This window comes from Patiria miniata, unplaced genomic scaffold, assembly GCF_015706575.1.
Source record: "Patiria miniata isolate m_02_andy unplaced genomic scaffold, ASM1570657v1 HiC_scaffold_24, whole genome shotgun sequence".
NCBI lineage: Eukaryota > Metazoa > Echinodermata > Asteroidea > Valvatida > Asterinidae > Patiria > Patiria miniata.
The window spans coordinates 21,049,711-21,076,645 of record NW_024037063.1 but is presented as its reverse complement, the minus strand read 5'-3'; the positions used below and the strand labels follow the sequence as shown (position 1 = coordinate 21,076,645).

Sequence of the window (26,935 nt, the reverse complement as noted above, 5' to 3'; positions counted from 1 at the left end):
TATTAACTCTTCCTTACTATGGGCGACTTTTGTCGACAATGAACTATACCCCCCTCCCTGAATACCTGAATACCTAAGTACCCTTGATGGTCGGGGTTGAACAGCGCCCCCATATGAGTAATTTAATATAGCTCTATGGGTGTCCCTCACCCTTCGCTCGTACACCCGCCCTGCAAACAGGAAGCTGGGAAGGGCTGATGAGCTTCACAGAATCTTGTGAAGGAAGTGGGGGTGGCATTCTGGGTAATTTATCATGACCTATGACAAGTCATAGCCTCCGGGTAAATACATCATCTATGATGACAAAAACTACATAACACCATATGTTATATCCAGAAGTATTTAATTTTTAACAATTTAGGAAGAATTATGTCCTACATAAGGAGTAGTTTTGCATACAGTTTTATAAATATTTCCGTTTAAGAAGTCATGCAAAAACCGACACAACGGCACACCTGGAAAATTCGCGGTTGAAAAAAGCCAACGGGTATTAATGCCCGTCATCACGCGTCTAACCAATTAAGGCAAGTCCGCTCAGTGCATTTTGTACTAGAGCTCAGAACAGTCGTTTATCCTTGTGTGTAGGATCCGTGAACTAAGCATATTGAGGAAGGAACACAAACGTGTTCAAACGTGCACTGTGTGCAGCCACTGGGATGTGCACGCACAATGAAATAAAGTTGTGATACAAAAGAAATAGACCATGAACCCTGCTCACAGTACATACGTGACCTGATCGTGACTGCACTAGATCACTGGGCACCTAGCTGAACCATAGGAAAAATGTATGTCAAATCTGTCGGCGTTTTGTGTCTGGTTTTGGCGACCGCGTTGGCAGCCAGCGATGACCCTCCTGTAGTTACGACGAGCCAGGGTCGCATCATCGGTACGAGGCTCGAGTTCAGCCCCACGGACCCCGAGCTTGGCCGTAGCGTGGACGCCTACCTCGGTATACCGTACGCTGAAGCTCCCGTGGGTCCGCTACGCTTCAAACCTCCCGTAGCCAAGTCATGGAGCGGGGAGTTACAAGCTACCAAGCTCGGCAATCGCTGCCCACAGCCAATCCTTCCATTGGGCAACTTTACGATAAATGGGCCCTTCGATGAGGATTGTCTATGCGTAGATGTATTCGTCCCCCAACCTCTGGTCAGTACATGTAACATGTATTTACATCGCACATTACGCCTTGTATGACTTGTAGCTGTTACGTTTTCAAGGACTTTATCACACTAATTATTATTGATTATTTCTGGTAATTAAACCAAGGATTTCCAGGCACTGTAGCTTGCAAGCCCGTAGAGAGAAGACAATGAAAAGTAATGGCAGTTTTAGAGATGAGAGGAAAACCCCCAGAAGAATATTCTGAGGAAAACCCAGGAGGGCCTAGGGACTGAAAACCTAATCCACATACGACCCAGGTTGGTGTCGAACCCGGGTCACAGCGGTGGCAGGGGAGGAGAGTACCGCTACGCCAACCTGACTCCCCTGTATGGAGTATCCACAGTGGATATGTTTGTGCTTGTACTATTTATTTTCAACTGAAGCAACTAAATCTGAAATTATGTCTTTATTTCAATTGCCCTCTTCCGCCCAAAAATATAGACCATATGTTACATGTGACGTCATGCCCACAGGCAACCGTTGGCAACCTACATAATTTCAGAATATTTTGCATGTTATTGGTCCACCTGAAAAACCACCTCTTTTAAACTATTCATATGCAAGATAATTAGAAGCATGACAGAAGAATACCGTTTGCTGAAACTTGGTATCACGTGACCACAATATCCTATTTCAGTTTTGGATAGATTGCTATCATTATATCTATCATTTTTTTGGTAGCCTTCAGATGCAGCCGTTCTTGTCTACATTCATGGAGGAGGTTACATGATTGGAGCTGGAATTATGTTGGATATGTATCCTACCGCAATTGCTGCTGTGGGTGACGTCATTGTCGTCACAATGAATTATCGACTAGGGGCTTTTGGCTTTCTTTCGACAAGTAAGTCCCAAATGTTCGGGAAAAGATAATCTAAATCTTAGATTAAAAACGATTTATTGGTCCCCTTTTGGATTACGTACAGGCACATAAAGAGAGTCTCTTAACGACAAAAAGTAAAATAAACTAAATTATAAAATAAAAAAACCAAAGAGTTTGACTGGACCGGGGTTTGAACCTGTGACCTCAGGAAGATATCCAGCCCTATTTCTGGTAGGTTTACGCCTCGCCTAGTACTAAGCAGGAAGTGCCCTCATTTCTACAATGCACTACTAAAGCATGTAGGGTGCCAAGTCTTGTACACAACCATGCAATGTGCACACGCTTATACTGACAAGATTGCTGTAATATCCACTTTTCATTGCAGGTGATGACGTCATCCCAGGTAACATGGGACTGTTGGATCAACGTCTTGCCCTGGAATGGGTCAGAGACAACATCAAAGGTACCGGCTTTAACACAATGATGCAACTTGTGGCTACAATTCAGTGTGCATAATATAGGCCTAGATTTACGTTGATGTAATGAAAGTGGTTTTATACCAACTAGGCAAAATCTTCACTTTCCCCAAGTCACTGATAATGGTTTAAAAAATACGTTCGTCGGTTACCCTATGGTAACAGTCACTAAGTCGGGCTTCCATCGTTTCCATTGCGAGGCGGTTTGCAGACTATTTCCGAAAGTTACCACTGCAGTTCAAACAACGCACGAAGAAAATTACGGAGACTTTTGCAACCATGTTGAGATGTTATATATTCTTAGTTAAAAATGCAGCACAAGATGACTTCAAATTTGAAAAGATTTATCTAAAGAAAGTTGTTGAAGCGAGACGAGTTATATCATGTATAGATGATTAGATTGGAATGTTTTCTCTTGTTTATTGTCAGCTTTCGGCGGTGATCCTGAGCGAGTTGCCATCTTTGGTGAGAGTGCAGGAGCGGGCAGCGTGGGTTTCCAAATGGTGTCACCTGGCAGTGCAGGGCTCTTCCGTGGCGCCATCTTGGAGGTATACCTTAAAATGTATACAGAATCAACGATAGGCACGAATGTAAAATGGAGCGAACCCCCCCCCCCCCCTTTCCGGGCAGACGCTTCGTAAGGGGGGGGGGGGTGGGTATACTCTTACTTTTGCCTTTCATGTCAGCAAAAGTTTCCGTTTGCCAAAGCAGAAGAGGATACCTCTAGGTTTGAGGTGATCTAAAGTCTCGTATCAAACATATTTCGTAGTCACATTCCAAACCCTCTGCCTTGCTTCTTTGCCTCGATACGTTGACCAAAGGAATCATTTACGTTTTATGTTAACGGAAATGATGACTAATACAAAGACACACCTCATCACTTCCTTGTGTGTGTCCCATCTCGTAGAGTGGCGATGCTGCTGCTCCTTGGAGTTTCATGCCAGCCAAAGCGGCACGCAGAGCGGCGTTTGGTCTTGGAAAGCTGGTCGGCTGTAAACAACAGACGTCGGAAGAGTTACTGGAATGTCTACAGCAAATTGAGGGCTTTGACACGATTGTCGAAAACCAATATGAAAAGGTAGGTGTGGCAAAATTGTCCGTTTATAAAGAATGAATAACTATGAACTATCAATTTAATACAACTCCACGCTTTCTTAGCAGGTAATCAATATCTTACTTAGAGTTTTGTTAGCTAATATGTACGTTCAGTGCCCGGAGCCTTTCCCCAGTCTTGCACTTTATCCAATCTTTGCACAGCTTCTGCAGGAGTTGGGTGGAGGCCAGGTGATATGCTTCATACCAGTTATGGATGGTGAGGTCATCCCTGCTGAGCCCAAAGACCTCTACGAGCAGGGTGCCATCAACGATGCTGTATCAATCGTCGGGGCACTTGCCGATGAGGGGATGGCGATGCTCGTGGGTATGTTCCCAAACAACACCGACGAGGCGCCGTTCGTCGACAGAGATACATTCGATGCTACCCTTCAATTCCACTTTGGTTGGATGCTGAGCTCATCAGAGCCGATTGTGATAGAGGCGGCCAGGATGATGTATGGTAACGCCTCCTGTTATGGTTTACCAGACTGTGACTATCTAGACAGCCTCTCACAAGTTCTCGGTGACGTCATATTCGTCTGTTCCGGAGACAAAACGGCAAGAGCCTTCACCAAGGCTGGGCGTCAGGTGTACCGCTATCACATGACTCACGTTGCCACCACCACCATGCTGGGTAGGAAGGGGACCAAGTCAGTGCACGGTGACGATCTCATCTTCGTCTTTGGTCTGCCCCTCATCCCGTCAGTCAACTGGACGTACACTGAAGATGAAGCCCGTATGTCGATACAGATGATCAAATACTGGCCAACCTAGCTAAGACTGGGTAAGTAAATGATAAAGTATAGATTGACAGATAGAAGAAAGATAAATCTAACAGTAAACAACTGAACCTATTGTCCATAATTCTACAAGAGTACATTGCCATCAATAACTGAACACAAAACAGACCTAAATAATAAAATTACAATATTGATAAATGTGTCACTACGCCATTTTAGGACGGGTTTACAAGAAAAAAAAAATTTTGAGTAGATTTCGAAACTATTCATAAGTGAAGCAACATCGTAAACACCGACTGCAATAAAAACATCCAAATGTTCGTGAGACAATGTTTGTTCCTCGCTTCTTTTCCGCTCTTCAGTAATCCCAACTTGTCCTCCCTGGATGCTGAGCAGGGGGAGGAGGAGAAGCTGCCAGAATGGCCGATGTTTACCCTCGAGGAACTCGCCTACAAAGACCTTTCAGTCTCCATGCGGAATAGGCGTGGCATTAAGGCTAAGGAGTGCCTCATGTGGAATGAGTTCATGCCAAAACTCATCAAGATTGCCGGTAAGTTTGGGTTGGTGCATAAATGACAAAGTCTCATTCTGTGGCTTGATACAGAACTTAATAATTAAAGAATCGCTTAGGGTTCAACAGAACAGCGCCCTCCAGAGTGTGCCGTTCCAGAAAAAGTGGGAGGGTCTACCATCTTAGTGGTTCACGCCCAGTGGTCGTTGATTTCCCAACAACGATAGCGCAATAAAAGACTGGTTCAAGTATATTTCCAGACTTTGTGGGCTGTAAGAAGTAAAGACTCAACGAAAATCGTTCTTTGTGAATAGAGACAATTTATACAGTCTTGAGGTTATTTTGTTTAACTTGAGAAAAGAATACATACAGAGACTTTATTAAAGAACATTAACTTTGTAGTCAGTGTTAAACATGAAGCTATTTTGAAGATGTTGGAAGAATGAGCAACATGGCAGAAGGTAGGGAGTTGACGATTTCGCCAAGCTTTAGAAAGAACCATTTTTCAAATGGCGTTTTTGGTTGTCGATCACTTTTCAGAAGAAGCTAAAAAGTGTCAAGAAGTGAAAGAGACCAAAGATGGCGACGCTGGAGAAGGCACGTGCACCAAGGAAACATGCCCAGAGGAATAGAGCACAGTTTGTCAAACGAAACTTGGAACATCAAACTTTAAGTCACAGCCTAGCAGGTTGTTCAACAATGACAATTTTTAGATCACTTTTAACTTAAGGTTAAACGAGCTCATTACGCATCAAGAGTGATTGCTTAAAATGAGGTATCAATTCAAATCGTAAACCGCAATTACACAGCAAACATTTGCTTTACTTGTCTTTTTAGTCGTTGAAGCAGAGAGCAAAATGTACGCTTACTGTTAAAAAAGTACCTGTTTGAAAGGACACCGCTTAAATTAAGACGCCTAGGCATAGTTTAAACCAATTTAAGTACAAGCTTTCGTCCGTTCATTTGGATTTAAGTGAAACCTATGCATCACAACAGAGGCAAATCGTTATTCGATATTCCAAAGTAGAGCTGTAGATCGCATCAGTTTAGGAAATGACAAGATCGAAGGCCCTATGTACATTGTACTGTGAGATTGGCCCTAAAATACTCGATTAGTTAAACACCACGTGTAAACAGACCAGCAGTCGAATCGCGAGACAGTCATTATTTTATACGCCATTCGTAGAATGTATACAACAAATCTGTTGCGCCGCTGTGAAATGTGGCGCCACTGCGCAACGTTCCGATTCAAATATACAATTGAACAGCTGTTGTGACGGCTATTTTGTGTATGCACAGTGACTACGGAACCGCGTTATATGTTGCACATAAGACTACATAAATTATACAGGAATGATATCATAACATGGTAGACGGCTCATGAAAATGCGCTGGCATACAAAGAGCCAAACTTGGCCAACTTACAATTTGGTCGCCAATTACGCAACTAGCCTTATCGGCTGTTATAGATAACAAAAGCAGTGCTAGTTTCGAATGCTGTTGTAGTGGTGTATGACAGTGCATTTCTACTTGAGTAAGATTTTGTTTTAATTGTGATGTTGCATATAAAACACCTTGAGATAATTATAAACTGAAGAAAGTTGATCTGAATTAAAATTGACACATTTTCACGGTACGTGTTTACGTAGGCCTACATGTACTTATATTCGGCTTATTTCATGGTTATTCAGAAACATGTTAAACCATTATCATAATTACCAGGATTGTTATTCCTAGAATAAAAATAATTGAAAAAGACATGCCATATTTGTGTTAATTAAAACTCCTTCTTTACCATGGGCGACTTTTGTCGTCCGCTTTGAACAGCGCTCCCAAAGCAAAATGACAGATCCCCACATGGCCAGGCGTCTCACGGATTCGGCGTTCTCTTTTGTGAAGAGTGCATTTACTGACGAGGGCATGGCAATTTTGCTAAATTTTTGGTCAACTATTTTTGGGTCTATTTTTGGGGACAGACAGACCGACCGACCCACCGACCGATAGATCGACCACCAAGTGACATGTAGAAGATCATGCCAGAGCTTATTTTAGAAAGGATATACAATGTAGCTTTAATCCAGACGCTTAGCTAGGCATGGTGGCGATATGTAAATTACAAGCTTCCGTTCGTTTAGAGGTAGCATTGGAACCTAGGCATCACAACAGAGGCAGATCATAGTGATATTCCAAAGTAGATAGATCAAATGACTTAATTAGGGAGTAGCAAGAGCCAGATTGAGAAAGGACCTGTGTACAATTGTACTGTGACATTCAAGTGGACCCCAGGTCGTAGCCGTAAAATGCTCGACTCGTTAAACACCGCGTGTGGACAGATTAGAAGCCCAATAGAGCCACAGTTGTCATTTATATGCAATTCGTATAATTTATACATGTACGATTTTATTGTGTCATTGCCATGGAGAGCCACCATGCAACGTTATCATAATGACTTTGACGATCGACGGCTATTTTATGTATGATGTCAGCACAGTGTCTACGGAACCGCTTAATATTTTGCACATAAGTACAAAATGGACAAGCCACTTCGAATTGATCAGAAATAAATTGAGTTTACATATACTTATTGGTTATTTTTTCATTTTGAACATTTTCAACCCATTGTAACATAATTTCCAGGCTTGTTTTTTCCTAGAATAAAAAAATCATTGAGAATGAATTTCCTATTAACTCTTCCTTACTATGGGCGACTTTTGTCGACAATGAACTATACCCCCCTCCCTGAATACCTAAATACCTAAGTGCCCTTGATGGTCGGGGTTGAACAGCGCCCCCATATGAATAATTTAATATAGCTCTATGGGTGTCCCTCACCCTTCGCTCGTACCCCCGTCCTGCAAACAGGAAGCTGGGAAGGGCTGATGAACATCACAGAATCTTGTGAAGGAAGTGGGGGTGGCATTCTGGTAATTTATCATGACCTATGACAAGTCATAGCCCCCGGGTAAATACTTCATCTATGACGATAAAAACTGCACAATACCATATGTTATATCCAGAAGTATTTAATTTTTAACAATTTTGGAAGAATTATGTCTTACATAAGTAGTAGTTTTGCATACAGTTTTATGAATATTTCCGTATAAGAAGTCATGCAAAAACCGACACATTAGCACACCCTGGAAAATTCGTGGTTGAAAGCCAACGGGTATTAATGCCCGTCATCACGCGTCTAACAACTCAGTGCATTTTGTACTGGAGCTCAGAACAGTCGTTTATCCTTGTGTGTAGGATCCGTGAACTAAGCATTGAGGAAGGAACACAAACGTGATCTCAGTTGCAAATCAGATGTGCACTGTGTGCAGCCATTGTGATGTGCACGCCCAATGAAATCAAGTTGCGATACAAGACCATGAACCCTGCTCACAGTACATACGTGACCTGATCGGGACTGCACTAGATCACTGGGAACCTGAACCATAGGAAAAAATGTATGTCAAATCTGTCTGCGTTTTGTGTCTGGTTTTGGCGACCGCGTTGGCAGCCAGCGATGACACTCCTGTAGTTACGACGAGCCAGGGTCGCATCATCGGTACGAGGCTCGAGTTCAGCCCCACGGACCCCGAGCAAGTTGGCCGTAGCGTGGACGCCTACCTCGGTATACCGTACGCTGAAGCTCCCGTGGGTCCGCTACGCTTCAAACCTCCCGTAGCCAAGTCATGGAGCGGGGAGTTACAAGCTACCAAGCTCGGCAACCGCTGTCCGCAGCCCATGCCCATGGCTTCGTTGGGCGAAATGGCTTTGTCTGGTCCCTTCAATGAGGATTGTCTTTGCGTTGATGTGTTCGTCCCCCAACCTCTGGTAATACATGTACATTACCCCTACAATTGGGATGTAATTTGCCTCTCTTTTATAATCCGCCTATTACTGTCGCCATTGCAGCCCAGACTGGGACCTTAAGTGCTCAAAACGATGCAAAAGAAGATCAGGCCAACTTAACTCACTCTTTAGCCAGCAAATTTCTTCAAAACTTTCAATGGGCAAATAAAAGGTCCTCAGTATTTCACCAACCAAGTTTGAAGACTCAATTCAATTTTTGGTTAAAGGGGACTTTTTTTCAATATTTGGCAGTGGCTTGCACATGAGAGGGATGTCAAGTGATTTCGAAATGAGGCTAAGGACTAGACTTGTACATGTCCATCCATGGTCTAACTGTTTGACAAGACTGACTCGTTCATTCATTGTCATTAGTCTGTGCCTGACTGTGGAGACATGTGTAGAAATGTTTACCTAGTACCCGACATCCTAGATAATTCTTTTGGAACAGTCATGCAGCTGACACTTGATTGATGCAGTTCTAAAGAGTTGTTGGACTGGTTGTTACAAATGTCAGTCTATTTTCTTGTTTTGCATGTTTCAGTACCTTGAGTTTTGGGACTCTCATAGTATTGAGAGTCCCAGATTTTTGGACTAATTACAGCCCTGCTGTGGCAGCTTAAAATTAAGGCAAAGTATCACTTCACAAGTCATGTCTGTCGAATTTGATTCAAAATATCTCATGAAATACATATCGCCGAACACTTGCATAAACACAATCGTATTCCCGAGAGTTGACTTTTACATACAATCTATATATATAAGAGAGAAGTTTACTCGCCCCCGAGACGATTTTTGCTCATGAAAGGATCCGAGACCGCGGGCTCCCGCGGCCCCAAAATCGCTCCACGTCCGTGGAAAAATGCGGAGGGTGTCTTCCGCCGGGTAGGACGCTTCGGGTCGTCCTAATTTTCCCGTACGGACTGGCGATCCGTTTCGTCGATTTTTGGTGACTGAATTTTGCACAGGAATTTTCCGTCGTGTGCACTTTCACGTTGACTGCCTGGCCGCCCACCGTGCAGGCTTTTCTGCGTGTCTAGACTGTGCGAGGTCAGCGAGGTCAACGTGGGGGTTTCGTTTACGTGTTCTACTCGGCCCTTCTGCAAAAGCGTTCACCAAACGTTAGTATGTGGTGACCTTGGTAAAATATTTTTTGTCCATGGTGCGTGGCCACCAAGTGCCCCTATTCTTTCATATGCTTCGCTTGCCGCCCCTGCGCCGAGTGCAACGAATACTCAGAAGGACTATACATTAAGTATGCCTTGCGCGGTCTGACCAATCGAAAGTCTACACTGCGTAGTATTTCCGGGCTATGCAAAACTGTCGATGGCAACGCGTACTGCAGCCTGCTCCACACCCTGGAAACGAGGTTGGGTCTACGGTGCTCGCTATTTGCATGATTTGAAGCACAAGCATGTGAGTGACGTGTATAGTGCTCTGTCGCTTCCATCGTGTGTTAATACAGCTCCATGCTTCCACCAAGGCTGAGCGTTGTGAGTTCGCTGCCCGCCACAGTCTTGCGTTATAATTTCGGGGGCCTGTCTGGGATCAACGAAGGATCGATGCATTGCTTCAAACATCGCGATCTTAAACGCAGTCACACAAAAAATCGACGAAAATGTGTCCGATCCGGCGGAAGACACCCTCCACATTTTTCCACGGACGTGGAGCGATTTTGGCGTCGCGAAAGACCGCGGTCTCAGATCGTTTCAGGAGCAAACATTTCTCGGAGGCCGAGTAAAATTTGCTCTTATATAGATGGTTGACCCAAGTTGAATAACAGTTGACTCGACAAGTTCCTCGCAGACAGTCTCGCAAATTGTAAGACGTTCAAGTTTACGTTTGTTGAAGAGTCCAATATACTGAAACTTAATTATGACCTTCCTAATCAGCCTTCGCCTGTGTACTACGGCAAGCCTTTCAAGTACGTTTTCTCACAAATGCCACTGCCTCACAAAATGCCAATTTAACAGACCAACGGGAACATTTACAGACTGTTGCCATGGTTCATAATTATCATGGGCGTCAATCGGTGGGGGACGGGGAACCCCTCCACCCCCCCCACCCCACCCCCCCCACCCCCCATTTTAAAGCGGTGGAGACTTTTTTGGTCCCCTCCCCCCCACTTTTCTTCCCCGAATAAAAATTGTAGCTACTACATGATTCTATTACTCTGAATAGCTGATTCAATGACACCAAACTCGAAAATGATGTTTCAAAGATGATCTTTTGCTTAAAAAAAAAATTGTTGTAGTGGTCAGAAATTGCCTCAGATCGCACCACAGAAATTGCTTTTCTATAACTGCATGTCTTCTCAACTAAATCCCCCAATTACATTCATCTCCCCACATTTTCATCCCCAACTCTACGCCCTACCCGATCTATGATCGGGTAAATCAACGAGGGATCGATGCATTGCTTCAAATATTGTGATCTTTGAACTATGTTGGGTTGGAATAACGAAGAGTGCATAAATAATAATATTGGCGGTTGTTGGCTGTTTGGCCTTGCTTATTTGAACCATGCCAACTTGAATAAAATAGTTAAATCGGCTTTTTCCTCGCAGGTCTCGCAAATTGTAAGAAGTTCAAGTTTACGTTTGTTGAAGAGTCCAATACTGTACCTTCATAATGACCTTCCTCCATGATTCACACTATGTAATTTTATGGTAACACACTCAACATTTTTATTGCAAATGCCACCTTCACGTTTTATTCCATTATGATTTATTGTCAAAACAGTACAATCAGCCTTCGCCTGTGTACTATACGGTAAGTCTTTCAACTCAGTTTTCCCACATTAACAAACGCGACTGCCTCACAAAATGCAATTTAACAGACCAACGGGAAAATTTACAGACAGTTATACATGCCATGGTACATAATTATCATGGGCGCGGCGTCTATCGGTGGGGGACGGGGGACCCCCACCCCAACATTTTAAAGCGGGCAATATCGTTTGGTCCCCTACCCCCACTTTTTCTTCCCCGAATAAAAATTGTAGCCTACTATAATATTCTTTTGCTCAGAACAGCTGATTCAATGACTCCAAGTCCAAACTCGAAAATGATGTTTAAAAGATGATCTTTTGTTTTACTATCGTACGTGGTCAGAAATTGCCTCAGATTGCGTCACCGTAAATTGCTTTTCTATAGCTACATATCTTCTCAACTAAATCCCCCATTTACATTTAACTCCCCACACTTTCAACCCCAACACAAATACGCCCTACCCGATCTATGATCGGGTAAATCAGCTTGTATTTAATAAGGCTTGATAAAATAGTAAATTTGTCCACGTATTTATGTCTTGAACAAATGAAGATTATTCAAACATGTTCTGACTCGCTCGCCGCCATTGCACATTACGCCTTGTGGGTCGCCGCTGTTTAGTTTTCAACAATAACATTTATTTTCATCAACAACAAAGTAAAAGCATCATGAGAACAAACAGTAGTTATACATGTATCAACATGGAGGCATGATTTTAAAAAGCCCAAGCTTATAAGGGCATGCCGGGTGCTTGCGTGGGGCATGCCCATACTTCAAATGCAAAACTGTATAAGGCGGTGCGGCACGCAAGAGCGCACCGGTGTCGCACGTTTACGTAATTCACCAATTACGTTTGTGTAAACTTTAATATTGATGTTCAAATATAGTAATATAGTAATAGTAATATGTTCTTCTTTAAACGTGATGTTTCAATTGTCTATATCTTCTACAATTCGATGTCATGGGCGCCCTCTTTCGCCAAAAAAATGTTACCTCTGACGTCATGTCAACTGGTAACCGCTGGGCAACCCAAATATTTAAGCATCTTTGCATATTTGGCCCATATTAAAGAATCACTTTTCAACCATTCATATTTCAAGATACATACAGGCAGTGCAGAAGAGAAAAGAGGAACTGGTCATATCATATTTCAAGATACATACAGGCAGTGCAGAAGAGAACAGAGGAACTGGTCATATCACGTGACCACAACATCCATCTTGGGAACAAAATAATGTGAAAAGGTCTACATACCCAAGTTATGAGTGTTTGTATCAGTATTTTTTGTATAGCCTTCAGATGCAGCCGTTCTTGTCTACATCCATGGAGGGTCTTACATCAATGGAGCTGGCATTATGGCGGAAATGTATCCAACACCAATTGCTGCTGTGGGTGACGTCATTGTCGTCACAATGAATTATCGACTCGGCCCTTTTGGCTTCCTTTCGACAAGTAAGTCCGATATGTTCGGGAAAACAGAATTAAAATCTTAGATTGGAAACGATTTGTTTTCCTACACAAAAAGATAATTAAGCAGCTGTAACTTTTGAAGGTCAAAAATGAAAACAACTGAAATTAAAATAAGTCACATTAAACTGAATGCATTTGTGTAGCCTTTAAACAAAATTACCTAAATAAAGTAAACTGAATTATGAAATTGATCAAAACAAAATGCTTACTAGTCTGTGGAATATCCCTTTGCACAGCAAGGGTCTATATGATATGCGAGCAGATTCGGGTATTAATTTGCTGAACAACACTGCTTCATGACCTCGAGATTTTGACCATTCAGTAGGCGCCTTCTGTACTCGTTGTATTACAAAAAAATGGCATCAAAATTGACCAATCAACAACTCAGTCCACATTTCTGATCGAAACGACGTCACAGTTTCTCAAGTCGACTCCGATTGACTTTTTTGTAGGCCCTAGGCACGGTGCCTACTGTGCCATTTTGGATTAATGCAGGCCTGCTTAGGATATATCAGGCGTTAGATATTGGTTCTGCACACGTGAATGTTTGAACCGGTGACCTCCGGTTTTACGAAGGAGGTGCTCTCATTTCTACGACGCAATACTCGAACATGTTTGGTGCAAGTCTCGTACACTACCAATGTGCATACACTTACATGTGGGGCGGGCTGCGTCATCCGATTAAAACATCGATTCATTTGCACACCAGTTTTCATCTGTTCCTATGTTGCTATTCAGCACAGACTCAAGAACCATTGAATTTCAAGAACATAGGTCTGAAAGCTAGATAAGCCAATGTTACAAATTCCCAAATGTCCGCGCCCACCTATACTGACGAGATTTCTTTCATGCCAACTTTTCAATGCAGATGATGAAGTCATCCCAGGTAACATGGGACTATTGGATCAACGTCTTGCCCTGGAATGGGTCAGAGACAATATCAAAGGTACCGGTTTTTACAAAATCATGGAATGCTACATTCAGACAATTCAGTGCGCATAATAGTGTCACTTTAGAAAGACACTATTACATCATTTGAGTTTCCATCATTTTCATGGTAAAGCAGTTTGAAGACTATTTCCGCAAAAGTTACCACAGCAACCAACACACGTAGAAAACTACGGAGACGTTTTGCAATTATTTTGACGTGTTTTATTTTTTTTAGGTCTAAATGTACCTCAAGATAACTTCAAATTGGAAAGGATCTACGGAAGAAAGATTGGATTTTTGTTTTCTTGTTTTAATAATATTGTCAGCTTTCGGCGGTGATCCTGAGCGAGTTGCCATCTTTGGTGAGAGTGCAGGAGGGACCAGCGTCGGCTTGCACATGGTGTCACCGGGCAGTTCAGGGCTCTTCCGTGGCGCCATCTTGGAGGTACACCTTGAAATGTATACAAGATTAGGGAGAAGCACGATTGTACAGGGGCTTCTTAAGAGGGGTGGTATACTCTCAATTTTGTCCTTCATGTCGGCGAACTTTCAGTTTACAAAAGAGCTAGAGGTTACCATAAACAGCGCCACTTGGTGTCATGTAATCTCAAGTCCCGTCCATAAACAGCGCCCCACGTATCACATTCCCCAAACCATCTGCTTTGTTTCTCGTCCTTGATACGTAGAGTGGTGATGCTACTGCTCCTTGGGCAACTACGCCAGCCAGTGCAGCACGCAGGGCAGCCTTTGTTCTCGGAAAGCTGGTCGGCTGTGAACGACAGACGTCGGAAGAGTTACTGGAATGTCTGCAGCAAATTGAGGGCTTTGACACGATTGTCGAAAAGCAACAGGACAAGGTTGGTGATAAATTATAAATGGACTGTTGATTTGAGAGTAGGCCGAATCACCCCATGATTGAATTGGTATCCATGTCTGCTTACAGATGGTCAAAGTCTTGCTTAAACATTTTGTCAGCTATTATGTAGGTTTAGTGCCGGGAAGGTAGCCATAACAAGTTTGGCACTTTATCCAATTTTTGCGCAGCTAATCGCGGCGGAGTTTAGTGGACACCAGTTGATATCCTTCACACCAGTTGTCGATGGCGATGTGATCCCTGCTGACCCCAATGACCTCTACGAGCACGGTGCCATTAACGACGCCGTAGCAATCATCGGGGCTCTTGCTGATGAGGGTATGCTCGAGCTTCTCCCTGTTTTCCCAAACAACACGGACGAGGCGCCGTTTGTCGACAGCGATTCATTCGATGCTAACCTTCGATTCCAGTTAGGTTGGATGAAATGCTCTGAGCCGATTGTGATAGAGGCTGCCAAGATGATGTACGGTAACGCCTCCTGTTCTGGTGTACCAGACTGTGACTATCTAGACAGCCTCTCACAAGTTCTTGGTGACGTCCTGTATGTCTGTTCCGGAGACAAAACGGCCAGAGCCTTCACCAAGGCAGGGCGTCAGGTGTACCGCTATTACATGACTCACATCGCCACCACCACCATCCTGGGTAACAAGTGGACCAAGTCAATTCACTTCGACGATCTGATCTTCGTCTTTGGTCTGCCCCTCATTCCGTCTGTCAACTGGACGTACACTGAAGATGAAGCCCGTATGTCGATCCAGATTATCAAATACTGGGCCAACCTAGCTAAGACTGGGTAAGTAAATCATCAACTATAGATGGACAGATAGCAGATAGATAGATCCAACTGTAAACAACTTAACCTATAGTTTTTAATTCTATAATAAGGCCAAAAAAAGTCGCCGGTGTCTGGTATGCCCGTGCGTCGCCGTAGTCATACGCGTCGGCAAAATGAGAAAGGTTTTTTTCAATAAAAGATGATGTCTCCAAACCGCCAAACTCACTGGTTTGACTGGAATCCTGCTGCTGCACAATTTTAACGTGTTTTTAGATGGGGTTATGATCCGTCGAGAATAAGCTTTATGTGGCCTCTCTGGACTCCGATATATTTGCACTAATAGTCGAGCACCATTCGCAGTCATCAGCCGACATTTGAAGCAAAAAAAAACAGGTAAAAAAAAAAAGCCGCGTCGCCGCACCACTTTTTGGGCAAGCTCCATACCAGAAACCGGAGACTTTTTTATTTTGGCCTAAGTTCATTGCCCATCAATATATACTTGTACACCAAACATACCTAATTAACAGACATTACAATATAGATGAATGTGTCACTGCGCCATTTTAGGAAGGGTTTAAAAGAAAAAAATACACTTTTTAGTACATTCAGTTGCTATTTATAATTAGTGAAGCATGACCTCATTGAAAAAACTGCAGTGAGAACATCAACATTTGCGTGTGACAATGTTTCTTCCTTGTTTCTATTCCGCTCTTCAGTAATCCCAACTTGTCCTCTCTGGATGCTGAGCAGAGGGAGGAGGAGAAGCTGCCAGAATGGCCGTTGTTCACCCTGGAGGAACTCGCCTACAAAGACCTGTCAATCTCCATGAGTAATGGGCGTGGCATCAAGGCTAAGGAGTGCCTCATGTGGAATGAGTTCATGCCAAAACTCATCAAGATTGTCGGTGAGTTTGCGTTGGTGCATCAGTGACAAAGTCTCATTCTGTGGCTTGATACAGAACCTAATAATTAAAGAATCGCTCGGGGTTCAACAGAACAGCGCACTCCAGAGTGTGCCGTTCCCAGAAAATCGGGAGGGTCTACAATCTAAATGGTTCACGCTCAGTGGTCGTTGATTTTCCAACAACGATAGCGCAATGAAAGACTGGTTCATAACCCTTGGATTATGATTTCCAGACTTTGTGGGTTGTAAGAAGTAAAGACTCAACGAAAATCATTTTTCGTGAATAGAGACAATACAGTCTTGAGGTTATTTTGTTGAAGAGAAAAGAATACATACAGAGACTTTATTAAATAATATAACCTTTGTAGTCAGTGTTAAACATGAAGCTATTTTGAAGATGTTGGAAGAATGAGCAACATGGCAGAAGGTAGGTTGTGGACGATTTCGCCAAGCATTAGAAAGAACCATTTCTCAAATGGCGTTTTTGGTTGTCGATCACTTTCAGAAGAAGCCAAAGAGTGTCAAGAAGTGAAAGAGACCAAAGATGGCGACGATGGGGAAGGCACGTGCACCAAAGAAACATGCCCAGAGGAATAGAGCACAGTTTGTCAAACGAAACTTGGAACGTGAAACTTTAAGTCACAGCCTAGCAGGTTGTTCAACAATGACAATTTTTGTATCAGTTTTAACTTTAAGTCAAACGAGCTCATTACGCATCAAGAGTGATTGCTAAAAGTGAAGTATCAATTCAAATCGTCAACCGAAATTAACTGCAAACAGTTGCTTTACTTGTCTTTTTTAGCCGTTGAAGCAGAGAGCAAAATGTACGCTAACTGTTAAAAAAGTACCTGTTAGAAAGGACACCGCTTAAATTAAGACGCCTAGGCATAGTTTAAACCAATTTAAGTACAAGCTTTCGTCCGTTCATTTGGATTTAAGTGAAACCTATGCATCACAACAGAGGCAAATCGTTATTCGATATTCCAAAGTAGAGCTGTAGATCGCAGCAGTTTAGGAAATGACAAGATCGAAGGCCCTTTGTACATTGTACTGTGAGATTGGACCCCACGACGTAGCCCTAAAATACTCGATTAGTTAAACACCACGTGTAAACAGACCAGCAGTCGAATCGCGAGACAGTTGTCATTATTTTATACGTCATTCGTAGAATGTATACAACAAATCTGTTGCGCCGCTGCGAAATGTGGCGCCACTGCGCAACGTTTCGATTCAAATATAGATGTTGTGACGGCTATTTTGTGTATGCACAGTGACTACGGAACCGCGAAATATGTTGCACATAAGACTACATAAATTATACAGGAATGATATCATAACATGGTAGACGGCTCATGAAAATGCGCTGGCATACAAAGAGCCAAACTTGGCCAACTTACAATTTGGTCGCCAATTACGCAACTAGCCTTATTGGCTCTTATAGATAACAAAAGCTGTGCTAGTTTCGAATGCTGTTGTAGTGGTGTATGACAGTGCATTTTTACTTTAATAAGATTTTGTTTTAATTGTTATGTTGCATATAAAACACCTTGAGATAATTATAAACTGAAGAAGCCAGTTGATCTGAATTAAAATTGACACATTTTCACGGTACGTGTTTACATAGGCCTACATGTACTTATATTCGGCTTATTTCATGTTTATTCAGAAACATGTTCAACCATTATCATAATTTCCAGGATTGTTATTCCTAGAATAAAAATAATTGAAAAAGACATGCCATATTTGTATTAATTAAAACTCCAAAAAAACTCCTTTACCATGGGCGACTTTTGTCGTCCGCTTTGAACAGCGCTCCCAAAGCAAAATGGCAGATACCCACATGGCCGGGCGTCTCACGGATTCGGCGTTCTCTTTTGTGAAGAGTGCATTTACTGACGAGGGCATGGCAATTTTGCTGAATTTTTGGTCAACTATTTTTTGGTCTATTTTCGGGGACAAACAGACCGACCGACCCACCGACCGATAGATCGACCACCAAGTGACATGTAAAAGATCATGCCAGAGCTTATTTTAGAAAGGATATAGCTTTAATCCAGAAGCCTAGCAGGCATGGTGGCGATATGTAAATTACAAGCTTCCGTTCGTTTGGACGTAGCATTGGAACCTAGGAATGACACAACAGAGGCAGATCATAGTGATATTCCAAAGTAGATAGATCACATGACTTAATTAGGGAGTAGCAAGAACCAGAAAGGACCTGTGTACAATTGTACTGTGACATTCAAGTGGACCCCAAGTCGTAGCCGTAAAATGCTCGACTCGTTAAACACCGCGTGTGGACAGACCAGCAGCCCAATAGAGAGACAGTTGTCATTTATATGCAATTTGTATCATTTATACATGTACAATTTTATTGTGTCATTGCCATGGAGAGCCGGCCATGCAACGTTATCATAATGACTTTGACGATCGACGGCTATTTTATGTATGATGTCAGCACAGTGTCTACGGAACCGCTTAATATTTTGCACATAAGTACAAAATGGACAAGCCACTTCGAATTGATCAGAAATATATTGAGTTTACATATTCTTATTGATTACGTTTTCATTTAGGAACATTTTCAACCCATTGTAACATAATTTCCAGGCTTGTTTTTCCTAGATTAAAAAAATCATTGAGAATGACTGTCCTATTCGTGCATCTATTAACTCTTCCTTACTATGGGAGAATTTTGTCGACAATGAACTACAGCCCCCCCCCCCTCCCTGAATACCTGAATACCTAAGTGCCTTTGATGGTCGGGGTTGAACAGCGCCCCCATATGAATAATTTAATATAGCTCTATGGGTGTCCCTCACTCTTCGCTCTTACACCCGCCCTGCAAACAGGAAGCTGGGAAGGGCTGATGAGCTTCAAAGAATTTTGTGAAGGAAGTGGGGGTGGCATTCTGGGTAATTTATCATGATCTATGACAAGTCATATCCTCCGGGTAAATACATCATCTATGACGATAAAAAACGCACAATACCATATGTTATATCCAGAAGTATTTAATTTTTAACAATTTTGGAAGAATTATGTCTTACATAAGGAGTAGTTTTGCATACAGTTTTATGAATATTTCCGTATAAGAAGTCATGCAAAAAAAAACCGACACAATGCCACACCTGGACAATTCGCGGTTGAAAGCCAACGGGTATTAATGCCCGTCATCACGCGTCTAACCAATTAAGGCAAGTCCGCTGAGTGCATTTTGTACTGGAGCTCAGAACAGTCGTTTATCCTTGTGTGTAGGATCTGTGAACTAACCATTGAGGAAGGAACACAAACGTGATCTCAGTTGCTAATCAGATGTGCACTTTGTGCAGCCATTGTGATGTGCACGCACAATGAAATCAAGTTGTGATACAAAAGAAATAGACCATGAACCCTGCTCACAGTACATACGTGACCTGATCGTGACTGCACTAGATCACTGGGAACCTAGCTGAACCATAGGAAAAATGTATGTCAAATCTGTCGGCGTTTTGTGTCTGGTTTTGGCGACCGCGTTGGCAGCCAGCGATGACCCTCCCGTAGTTACGACGAGCCAGGGTCGCATCATCGGTACGAGGCTCGAGTTCAGCCCCACGGACCCCGAGCTTGGCCGAAGCGTGGACGCCTACCTCGGTATACCGTACGCTGAAGCTCCCGTGGGTCCGCTACGCTTCAAACCTCCCGTAGCCAAGTCATGGAGCGGGGAGTTACAAGCTACCAAGCTCGGCAATCGCTGCCCACAGCCAATTTTTCCATTGGGCAACTTTACGATGACTGGGCCCTTCGATGAGGATTGTCTCTGTGTAGATGTGTTAGTCCCCCAACCTCTGGTCAGTACATGTAACATGTATTTACATCGCACATTACGCCTTGTATGACTTGCAGCTGTTAAGTTTTCAAGGACTTTATCACACTAATTATTATTGATTATTTCTGGAAATTAAACCAAGGATTTCCAGGCACTGTAGCTCGCAAGCCCGTAGAGAGAAGACAATGAGAAGTAATGGCAGTTTTAGAGGTGAGAGGAAAACCCCCAGAAGAATATTCTGGGGAAAACCTAGGAGGGACTGAAAACCTAATCCACATACGACCCATGTTGGTGTCGAACCCGGGTCACAGCGGTGACAGGGGGAGGAGAGTACCGCTACGCCAACCTGACTCCCCTGTATGGAGTATCCACAGTGGATATGTTTGTGCTGGTACTATTTATGTTCAATTGTAGCAACTAAATCTGAAATTTTGTCTTTATTTCAATTGCCCTCTTCCGCCCAAAAATATAGACCATATGTTGCATGTGACGTCATGCCCACAGGCAACCGTTGGCAACCTACATAATTTAAGAATATTTTGCATGTTATTGGTCCACCTGAAAAAAAAACACCTCTTTTAAACTATTCATATGCAAGATAATTAGAAGCATGACAGAAGAATACCGTTTGCTGAAACTTGGTATCACGTGACCACAATATCCTATTTCAGTTTTGGATAGATTTCTATCATTATATCTATCATTTTGTTTTTGGTAGCCTTCAGATGCAGCCGTTCTTGTCTTCATCCATGGAGGAGGTTACATGATTGGAGCTGGAATTATGTTGGATATGTATCCTACCGCAATTGCTGCTGTGGGTGACGTCATTGTCGTCACAATGAATTATCGACTAGGGCCTTTTGGCTTTCTTTCGACAAGTAAGTCCCAAATGTTCGGGAAAAGATAATCTAAATCTTAGATTAAAAACGATTTATTGGTCTCCTTTTGGATTACGTACAGGCACATAAAGAGAGTCTCTTAACGACAAAAAGTAAAATAAACTAAACTAGAAAACAAAATAGAAAAAAAAAAAAAAAAAAAAAAAATCTTAACGAAAACAAGAGCTGTTTCGGTGTGTACACCGAAACAGCTATAAAAAAAAAGAAAAAAAAAAGAAAAAAAATCTTAACGAAAACAAGAGCTGTTTCGGTGTGTACACCGAAACAGCTAATTATAAAATAAAAAACCCAAAGATTTTGACTGGATCGGGGTTTGAACCTGTGACCCCAGGGGCGTTTTCGAATCCCTGTTCTTGACAACACGCGTGTAACACGAGAACGTGTTCTCGAGCTGGTTGTTACTAACGCGCGGGTGCGTGTCGCATCGATATAAAGCAATGCAAAATGGCCGACAATCGTCTGAATTTGTACTTAACAATGTTAGGCCTATTCCAAATGAACGAGGACGACTGTTGCAAAACCAGACATGCGGGGATGAAATTGCAGACCTGCACTATACTAGTATTCTTATTCCAATCATTAGGGTATTAGCAAAAAAAATAAAAAAAATAAAAAAAATACGAATCTGCACAGTCCGCCATTTTGTTCAAGCTGCACCTCGCCGAACCCTCCATCAACCGGGGAGTGAAAAAATCGATCCGCGAACGCCCTCTCGGGTCTGTTAGTCACGTTCGAGACCGCTGTTCTCGTGTCGGGTTAACCCGAGTGTTGTCAAGAACAGGGATTCGAAAACGCCCCAGGAAGACAATTCCAGTGTTCTACTAATAAATCCAGCCCTATATATTTGCGGCTCCACAGCTTGTCCGTGATTGTGTCAGAAGCTTAAACCCTCATAGATGTCATAACCAGGGATCACGCTCGGCAAAGCTGTTAAGTCCCAAAGTAAGCTCTGGTAGGTTTACGCCTCGCCTAGTACTAAGCAGGAAGTGCCCTCATTTCTACAATGCACTACTAAAGCATGTAGGGTGCCAAGTCTTGCACACAACCATGCAATATGCACACGCTTATACTGACGAGATTGCTGTAATATCCACTTCTCATTGCAGGTGATGACGTCATCCCAGGTAACATGGGACTGTTGGATCAACGTCTTGCCCTGGAATGGGTCAGAGACAACATCAAAGGTACCGGCTTTAACTCAATTGATGAAACTTGTGGCTACAATTCAGTGTGCATAATATAGGCCTAGAGTTACGTTGATGTAATGAAAGTGGTTTTATACCAACTAGGCAAATTCTTCACTTTCCCCAAGTCACTGATGTTGGTTTAAAAAATACGTCAATTACCCTATGGTAACAGTTACTAAGTCGGGCTTCCATCGTTCCATTGCGAGGCAGTTTGAAGACTGTTTCCGAAAAGTTACCACTGCAGTTCAACCAACACACGAAGAAAATTACGGAGACTTTTGCAACCATGTTGAGATGTTATATAATCATTCTTAGTTAAAAATGCAGCACAAGATGACTTCAAATTTGAAAGGATTTATCTAAAGAAAGTTGTTGAAGCGAGACGAGTTATAGCATGTATGTTTAGATTGGAATGTTTTCTCTTGTTTATTGTCAGCTTTCGGCGGTGATCCTGAGCGAGTTGCCATCTTTGGTGAGAGTGCAGGAGCGGGCAGCGTGGGCTTGCACATGGTGTCACCGGGCAGTGCAGGGCTCTTCCGTGGCGCCATCTTGGAGGTATAACTTAAAATGTATACAAAATCAAGGATAGGCACGAATGTAAAAAGGAGCGCCCCACCCCCCTTTCCGGGCAGACGCTTCGTGAGAGGGGGTGGGTGTACTTTTACTTTTGCCTTTCATGTCAGCGAAAGTGTCCGTTGCCAAAGCAGAAGAGGATACCTCAGGGTTTCAGGTGATCTAACTTTTAGTCTCGTATCAATTATATTTCGTAGTCACATTCCAAACCCTCTGCCTTGCTTCTTTTCCTCGATCCGTTGACCAAAAGGTATCATTTACGTTTTGTGTTAACGGAAATGATGACTTATACAAAGACACACCTCATCACTTCCTTGTGTGTGTCCCATCTCGTAGAGTGGTGATGCTGCTGCTCCTTGGAGTTTCATGCCAGCCAAAGCGGCACGCAGAGCGGCGTTTGGTCTTGGAAAGCTGGTCGGCTGTGAACAACAGACGTCGGAAGAGTTACTGGAATGTCTACAGCAAATTGAGGGCTTTGACACGATTGTCGAAAACCAACATGAAAAGGTAGGTGTGGCAAAATTCACCGTTTATAAAGAATGAATAACTATGAACTATAAATTTAATATAACTCCATGCTTTCTTAGTAGGTAATCAATATCTTACTTAGAGTTTTGTTAGCTAATATGTACGTTCAGTGCCCGGAGGGTGGCCCCCAGTCTTGCACTTTATCCAATCTTTGCACAGCTTCTGCAGGAGTTGGGTGGAGGCCAGTGGGTGTTCTTCATACCAGTTATGGATGGTGAGGTCATCCCTGCTGAGCCCAAAGACCTCTACGAGCAGGGCGCCATCAACGATGCTGTATCAATCGTCGGGGCACTTGCCGATGAGGGGATGATGATGCTCGTGGGTATGTTCCCAAACAACACCGACGAGGCGCCGTTTGTCGACAGAGATACATTCGATGCTACCCTTCAGGTCCACTCGGGTTGGATGCTGAGCTCATCAGAGCCGATTGTGATAGAGGCGGCCAGGATGATGTATGGTAACGCCTCCTGTTATGGTTTACCAGACTGTGATTATCTAGAGAGCCTCTCACAAGTTCTCGGTGACGTCATGTTCGTCTGTTCCGGAGACAAAACGGCAAGAGCCTTCACGAAGGGTGGGCGTCAGGTGTACCGCTACTACATGACTCACGTTGCCACCACCACATTGCTGGGTAAGAAGTGGACCAAGTCCATTCACGGTGACGATTCCATCTTCGTCTATGGTCTGCCCCTCATCCCGTCTGTCAACTGGACGTACACTGAAGATGAAGCCCGTATGTCGATCCAGATTATCAAATACTGGGCCAACCTAGCTAAGACTGGGTAAGTAAATCATCAACTATAGATGGACTTTTTGGGCAAGCTCCATACCAGAAACCGGAGACTTTTTTTTAATTTTGGCCTAAGTTCATTACCCTTCTATATATACTTGTACACCAAACATACCTAATTAACACACATTACAATATAGATGAATGTGTCACTACGCCATTTTAGGAAGGGTTTAAAAGAAAAAAATACACTTTTTAGTACATTCAGGTGCTATTTATAATTAGTGAAGCATGACCTCATTGAAAAAACTGTAGTGAAAACATCAAAATTTGCGTGTGACAATGTTTCTTCCTTGTTTCTATTCCGCTCTTCAGTAATCCCAACTTGTCCTCTCTGGATGCTGAGCAGAGGGAGGAGGAGAAGCTGCCAGAATGGCCGTTGTTCACCCTGGAGGAACTCGCCTACAAAGACCTGTCAGTCTCCATGAGTAATGGGCGTGGCATCAAGGCTAAGGAGTGCCTCATGTGGAATGAGTTCATACCAAAACTTATCAAGATTGTCGGTGAGTTTGCGTTGGTGCATCAGTGACAAAGTCTCATTCTGTGGCTTGATACAGAACCTAATAATTAGAGAATCGCTCGGGGTTCAACAGAATAGCGCCCTCCAGAGTGTGTCGTTCCCGGAAAAGTGGGAGGGTCTACCATCTTAATGGTTCACGCTCAGTGGTTGTTGATTTCCCAACAACGATAGCGCAATGAAAGACTGGTTCATAGCCCTTCGAGTATATTTCCAGACTTTGTGGGATGTAAGAAGTAAAGACTCAACGAAAATCGTTCTTTGTGAATAGAGACAATACAGTCTTGAGGTTATTTTGTTGAAGAGAAAAGAATACATACAGAGACTTTATTAAAGAACATAAACTTTGAAGTCGGTGTTAAACATGAAGCTATTTTGAAGATGTTGGAAGAATGAGCAACATGGCAGAAGGTAGGTTGTGGACGATTTCGCCAAGCTTTAAATAGAACCATTTCTCAAATGGCGTTTTTGGTTGTCAATCACTTTTCAGAAGAAGCCAAAGAGTGTCAAGAAGTGAAAGAGACCAAAGATGGCGACGCTGGAGAAGGCACGTGCACCAAGGAAACATGCCCAGAGGAATAGAGCACAGTTTGTCGAACGAAACTTGGAACATGAAACTTTAAGTCACAGCCTAGCAGGTTGTTCCACAATGACAATTTTTAGATCACTTTTAACTTTAGGTTAAACGAGCTCATTACGCATCAAGAGTGATTGCTTAAAATGAGGTATCATTTCAAATCGTCAACCGCAATTACACAGCAAACATTTGTTTTACTAGTCTTTTTTTAGTCGTTGAAGCAGAGAGAAAAATGTACGCCAACTGTCAAAAAAGTACCTGTTAGAAAGGACACCGCTTAAATTAAGACGCCTAGGCATAGTTTAAACCAATTTAAGTACAAGCTTCTGTCCGTTCGTTTGGATTTAAGTGAAACCTATGCATCACAACAGAAAAAATAGTTATTCGATATCCCAAAGTAGAGCTGTACGTAGATCGCATCAGTTAAGGAAATGACAAGATCGAAGGCCCTATTTACATTGTACTGTGAGATTGGACCCCACCGCGTAGCCCTAAAATACCTGATTAGTTAAACACCACGTGTAAACAGACCAGCAGTCGAATCGAGAGACAGTTGTCATTATTTTATACGCCATTCGTAGAATGTATACGACAAATCTGTTGCGCCGCTGCGAAATGGGGCGCCACTGCACAACGTTTCGATTCATATATAGATGCTGTGACGGCTATTTTGTGTATGCACAGTGACTACGGAACCGCGAAATATGTTGCACATAAGACTACATAAATTATACAGGAATGATATCATAACATGGTAGACGGCTCATGAAAATGCGCTGGCATACAAAGAGCCAAACTTGGCCACCTTACAATTTGGTCGCCAATTACGCAACTAGCCTTATTGGCTCTTATAGATAACAAAAGCAGTGCTAGTTTCGAATGCTGTTGTAGTGGTGTATGACAGTGCATTTCTACTTTAATAAGATTTTGTTTTAATTGCTATGTTGCGTATAAAACATCTTGAGATAATTATAATCTGTTGATCTGAATTAAAATTGACACATTTTCACGGTACGTGTTTACGTAGGCCTACATGTACTTATATTCGGCTTATTTCATGGTTATTCAGAAACATGTTAAACCATTATCATAATTACCAGGATTGTTATTCCTAGAATAAAAATAATTGAAAAAGACATGCCATATTTGTGTTAATTAAAACTCCTTCTTTACCATGGGCGACTTTTGTCGTCCGCTTTGAACAGCGCTCCCAAAGCAAAATGACAGATCCCCACATGGCCAGGCGTCTCACGGATTCGGCGTTCTCTTTTGTGAAGAGTGCATTTACTGACGAGGGCATGGCAATTTTGCTAAATTTTTGGTCAACTATTTTTGGGTCTATTTTTGGGGACAGACAGACCGACCGACCCACCGACCGATAGATCGACCACCAAGTGACATGTAGAAGATCATGCCAGAGCTTATTTTAGAAAGGATATACAATGTAGCTTTAATCCAGACGCTTAGCTAGGCATGGTGGCGATATGTAAATTACAAGCTTCCGTTCGTTTGGACGTAGCATTGGAACCTAGGCATCACAACAGAGGCAGATCATAGTGATATTCCAAAGTAGATAGATCAAATGACTTAATTAGGGAGTAGCAAGAGCCAGATTGAGAAAGGACCTGTGTACAATTGTACTGTGACATTCAAGTGGACCCCAGGTCGTAGCCGTAAAATGCTCGACTCGTTAAACA

General features: G+C 42.8%; 2 protein-coding genes, 1 long non-coding RNA gene and 1 pseudogene across 3 annotated transcripts; 3 read left to right on the top strand and 1 right to left on the bottom strand.

Moving 5' to 3' along the window:
* The first annotated feature begins 597 nt into the window (after nucleotides 1–597).
* LOC119732461 lies at nucleotides 598–6,561 on the top strand (annotated as a pseudogene).
* LOC119732465 lies at nucleotides 5,813–19,009 on the bottom strand. Its single transcript, XR_005271553.1, has 2 exons — nucleotides 18,578–19,009; nucleotides 5,813–7,050 (listed from the first exon to the last, which is right to left on the bottom strand). It is a non-coding gene; the product is annotated as an uncharacterized LOC119732465 (long non-coding RNA).
* Nucleotides 7,854–18,092, top strand: LOC119732458 (cholinesterase 1-like). Its single transcript, XM_038205985.1, has 8 exons — nucleotides 7,854–8,622; nucleotides 12,700–12,859; nucleotides 13,746–13,823; nucleotides 14,134–14,252; nucleotides 14,494–14,664; nucleotides 14,852–15,474; nucleotides 16,173–16,360; nucleotides 16,865–18,092. Exons 1-8 carry the CDS (start codon nucleotides 8,251–8,253, stop codon nucleotides 16,954–16,956), a joined length of 1,803 nt encoding a protein of 600 aa, XP_038061913.1. The 5' UTR covers nucleotides 7,854–8,250; the 3' UTR covers nucleotides 16,957–18,092.
* A 645-nt stretch (nucleotides 19,010–19,654) lies between the features above and the next one.
* On the top strand, nucleotides 19,655–26,381 carry LOC119732463 (acetylcholinesterase-like). The gene is made up of 8 exons (XM_038205988.1): nucleotides 19,655–20,189; nucleotides 20,886–21,045; nucleotides 22,173–22,250; nucleotides 22,690–22,808; nucleotides 23,163–23,333; nucleotides 23,514–24,136; nucleotides 24,460–24,647; nucleotides 25,152–26,381. Exons 1-8 carry the CDS (start codon nucleotides 19,827–19,829, stop codon nucleotides 25,241–25,243), a joined length of 1,794 nt encoding a protein of 597 aa, XP_038061916.1. The 5' UTR covers nucleotides 19,655–19,826; the 3' UTR covers nucleotides 25,244–26,381.
* The last annotated feature ends 554 nt before the right edge of the window (nucleotides 26,382–26,935 follow it).

Bases quoted from the DNA above. Each gene is read 5' to 3' on its own strand.
- LOC119732463 (XM_038205988.1), top strand. From the start codon at position 19,827: ATGTATGTCAAATCTGTCGGCGTTTTGTGTCTGGTTTTGGCGACCGCG. The intron at 21,046-22,172 runs GTAAGTCCCAAA...TTCTCATTGCAG, and splicing joins TTTTGGCTTTCTTTCGACAA to GTGATGACGTCATCCCAGGT. The intron at 23,334-23,513 runs GTAGGTGTGGCA...ATCTTTGCACAG, and splicing joins TCGAAAACCAACATGAAAAG to CTTCTGCAGGAGTTGGGTGG.
- LOC119732458 (XM_038205985.1), top strand. From the start codon at position 8,251: ATGTATGTCAAATCTGTCTGCGTTTTGTGTCTGGTTTTGGCGACCGCG. The intron at 14,253-14,493 runs GTACACCTTGAA...CTTGATACGTAG, and splicing joins TCCGTGGCGCCATCTTGGAG to AGTGGTGATGCTACTGCTCC. The intron at 16,361-16,864 runs GTGAGTTTGCGT...GATCACTTTCAG, and splicing joins AAAACTCATCAAGATTGTCG to AAGAAGCCAAAGAGTGTCAA.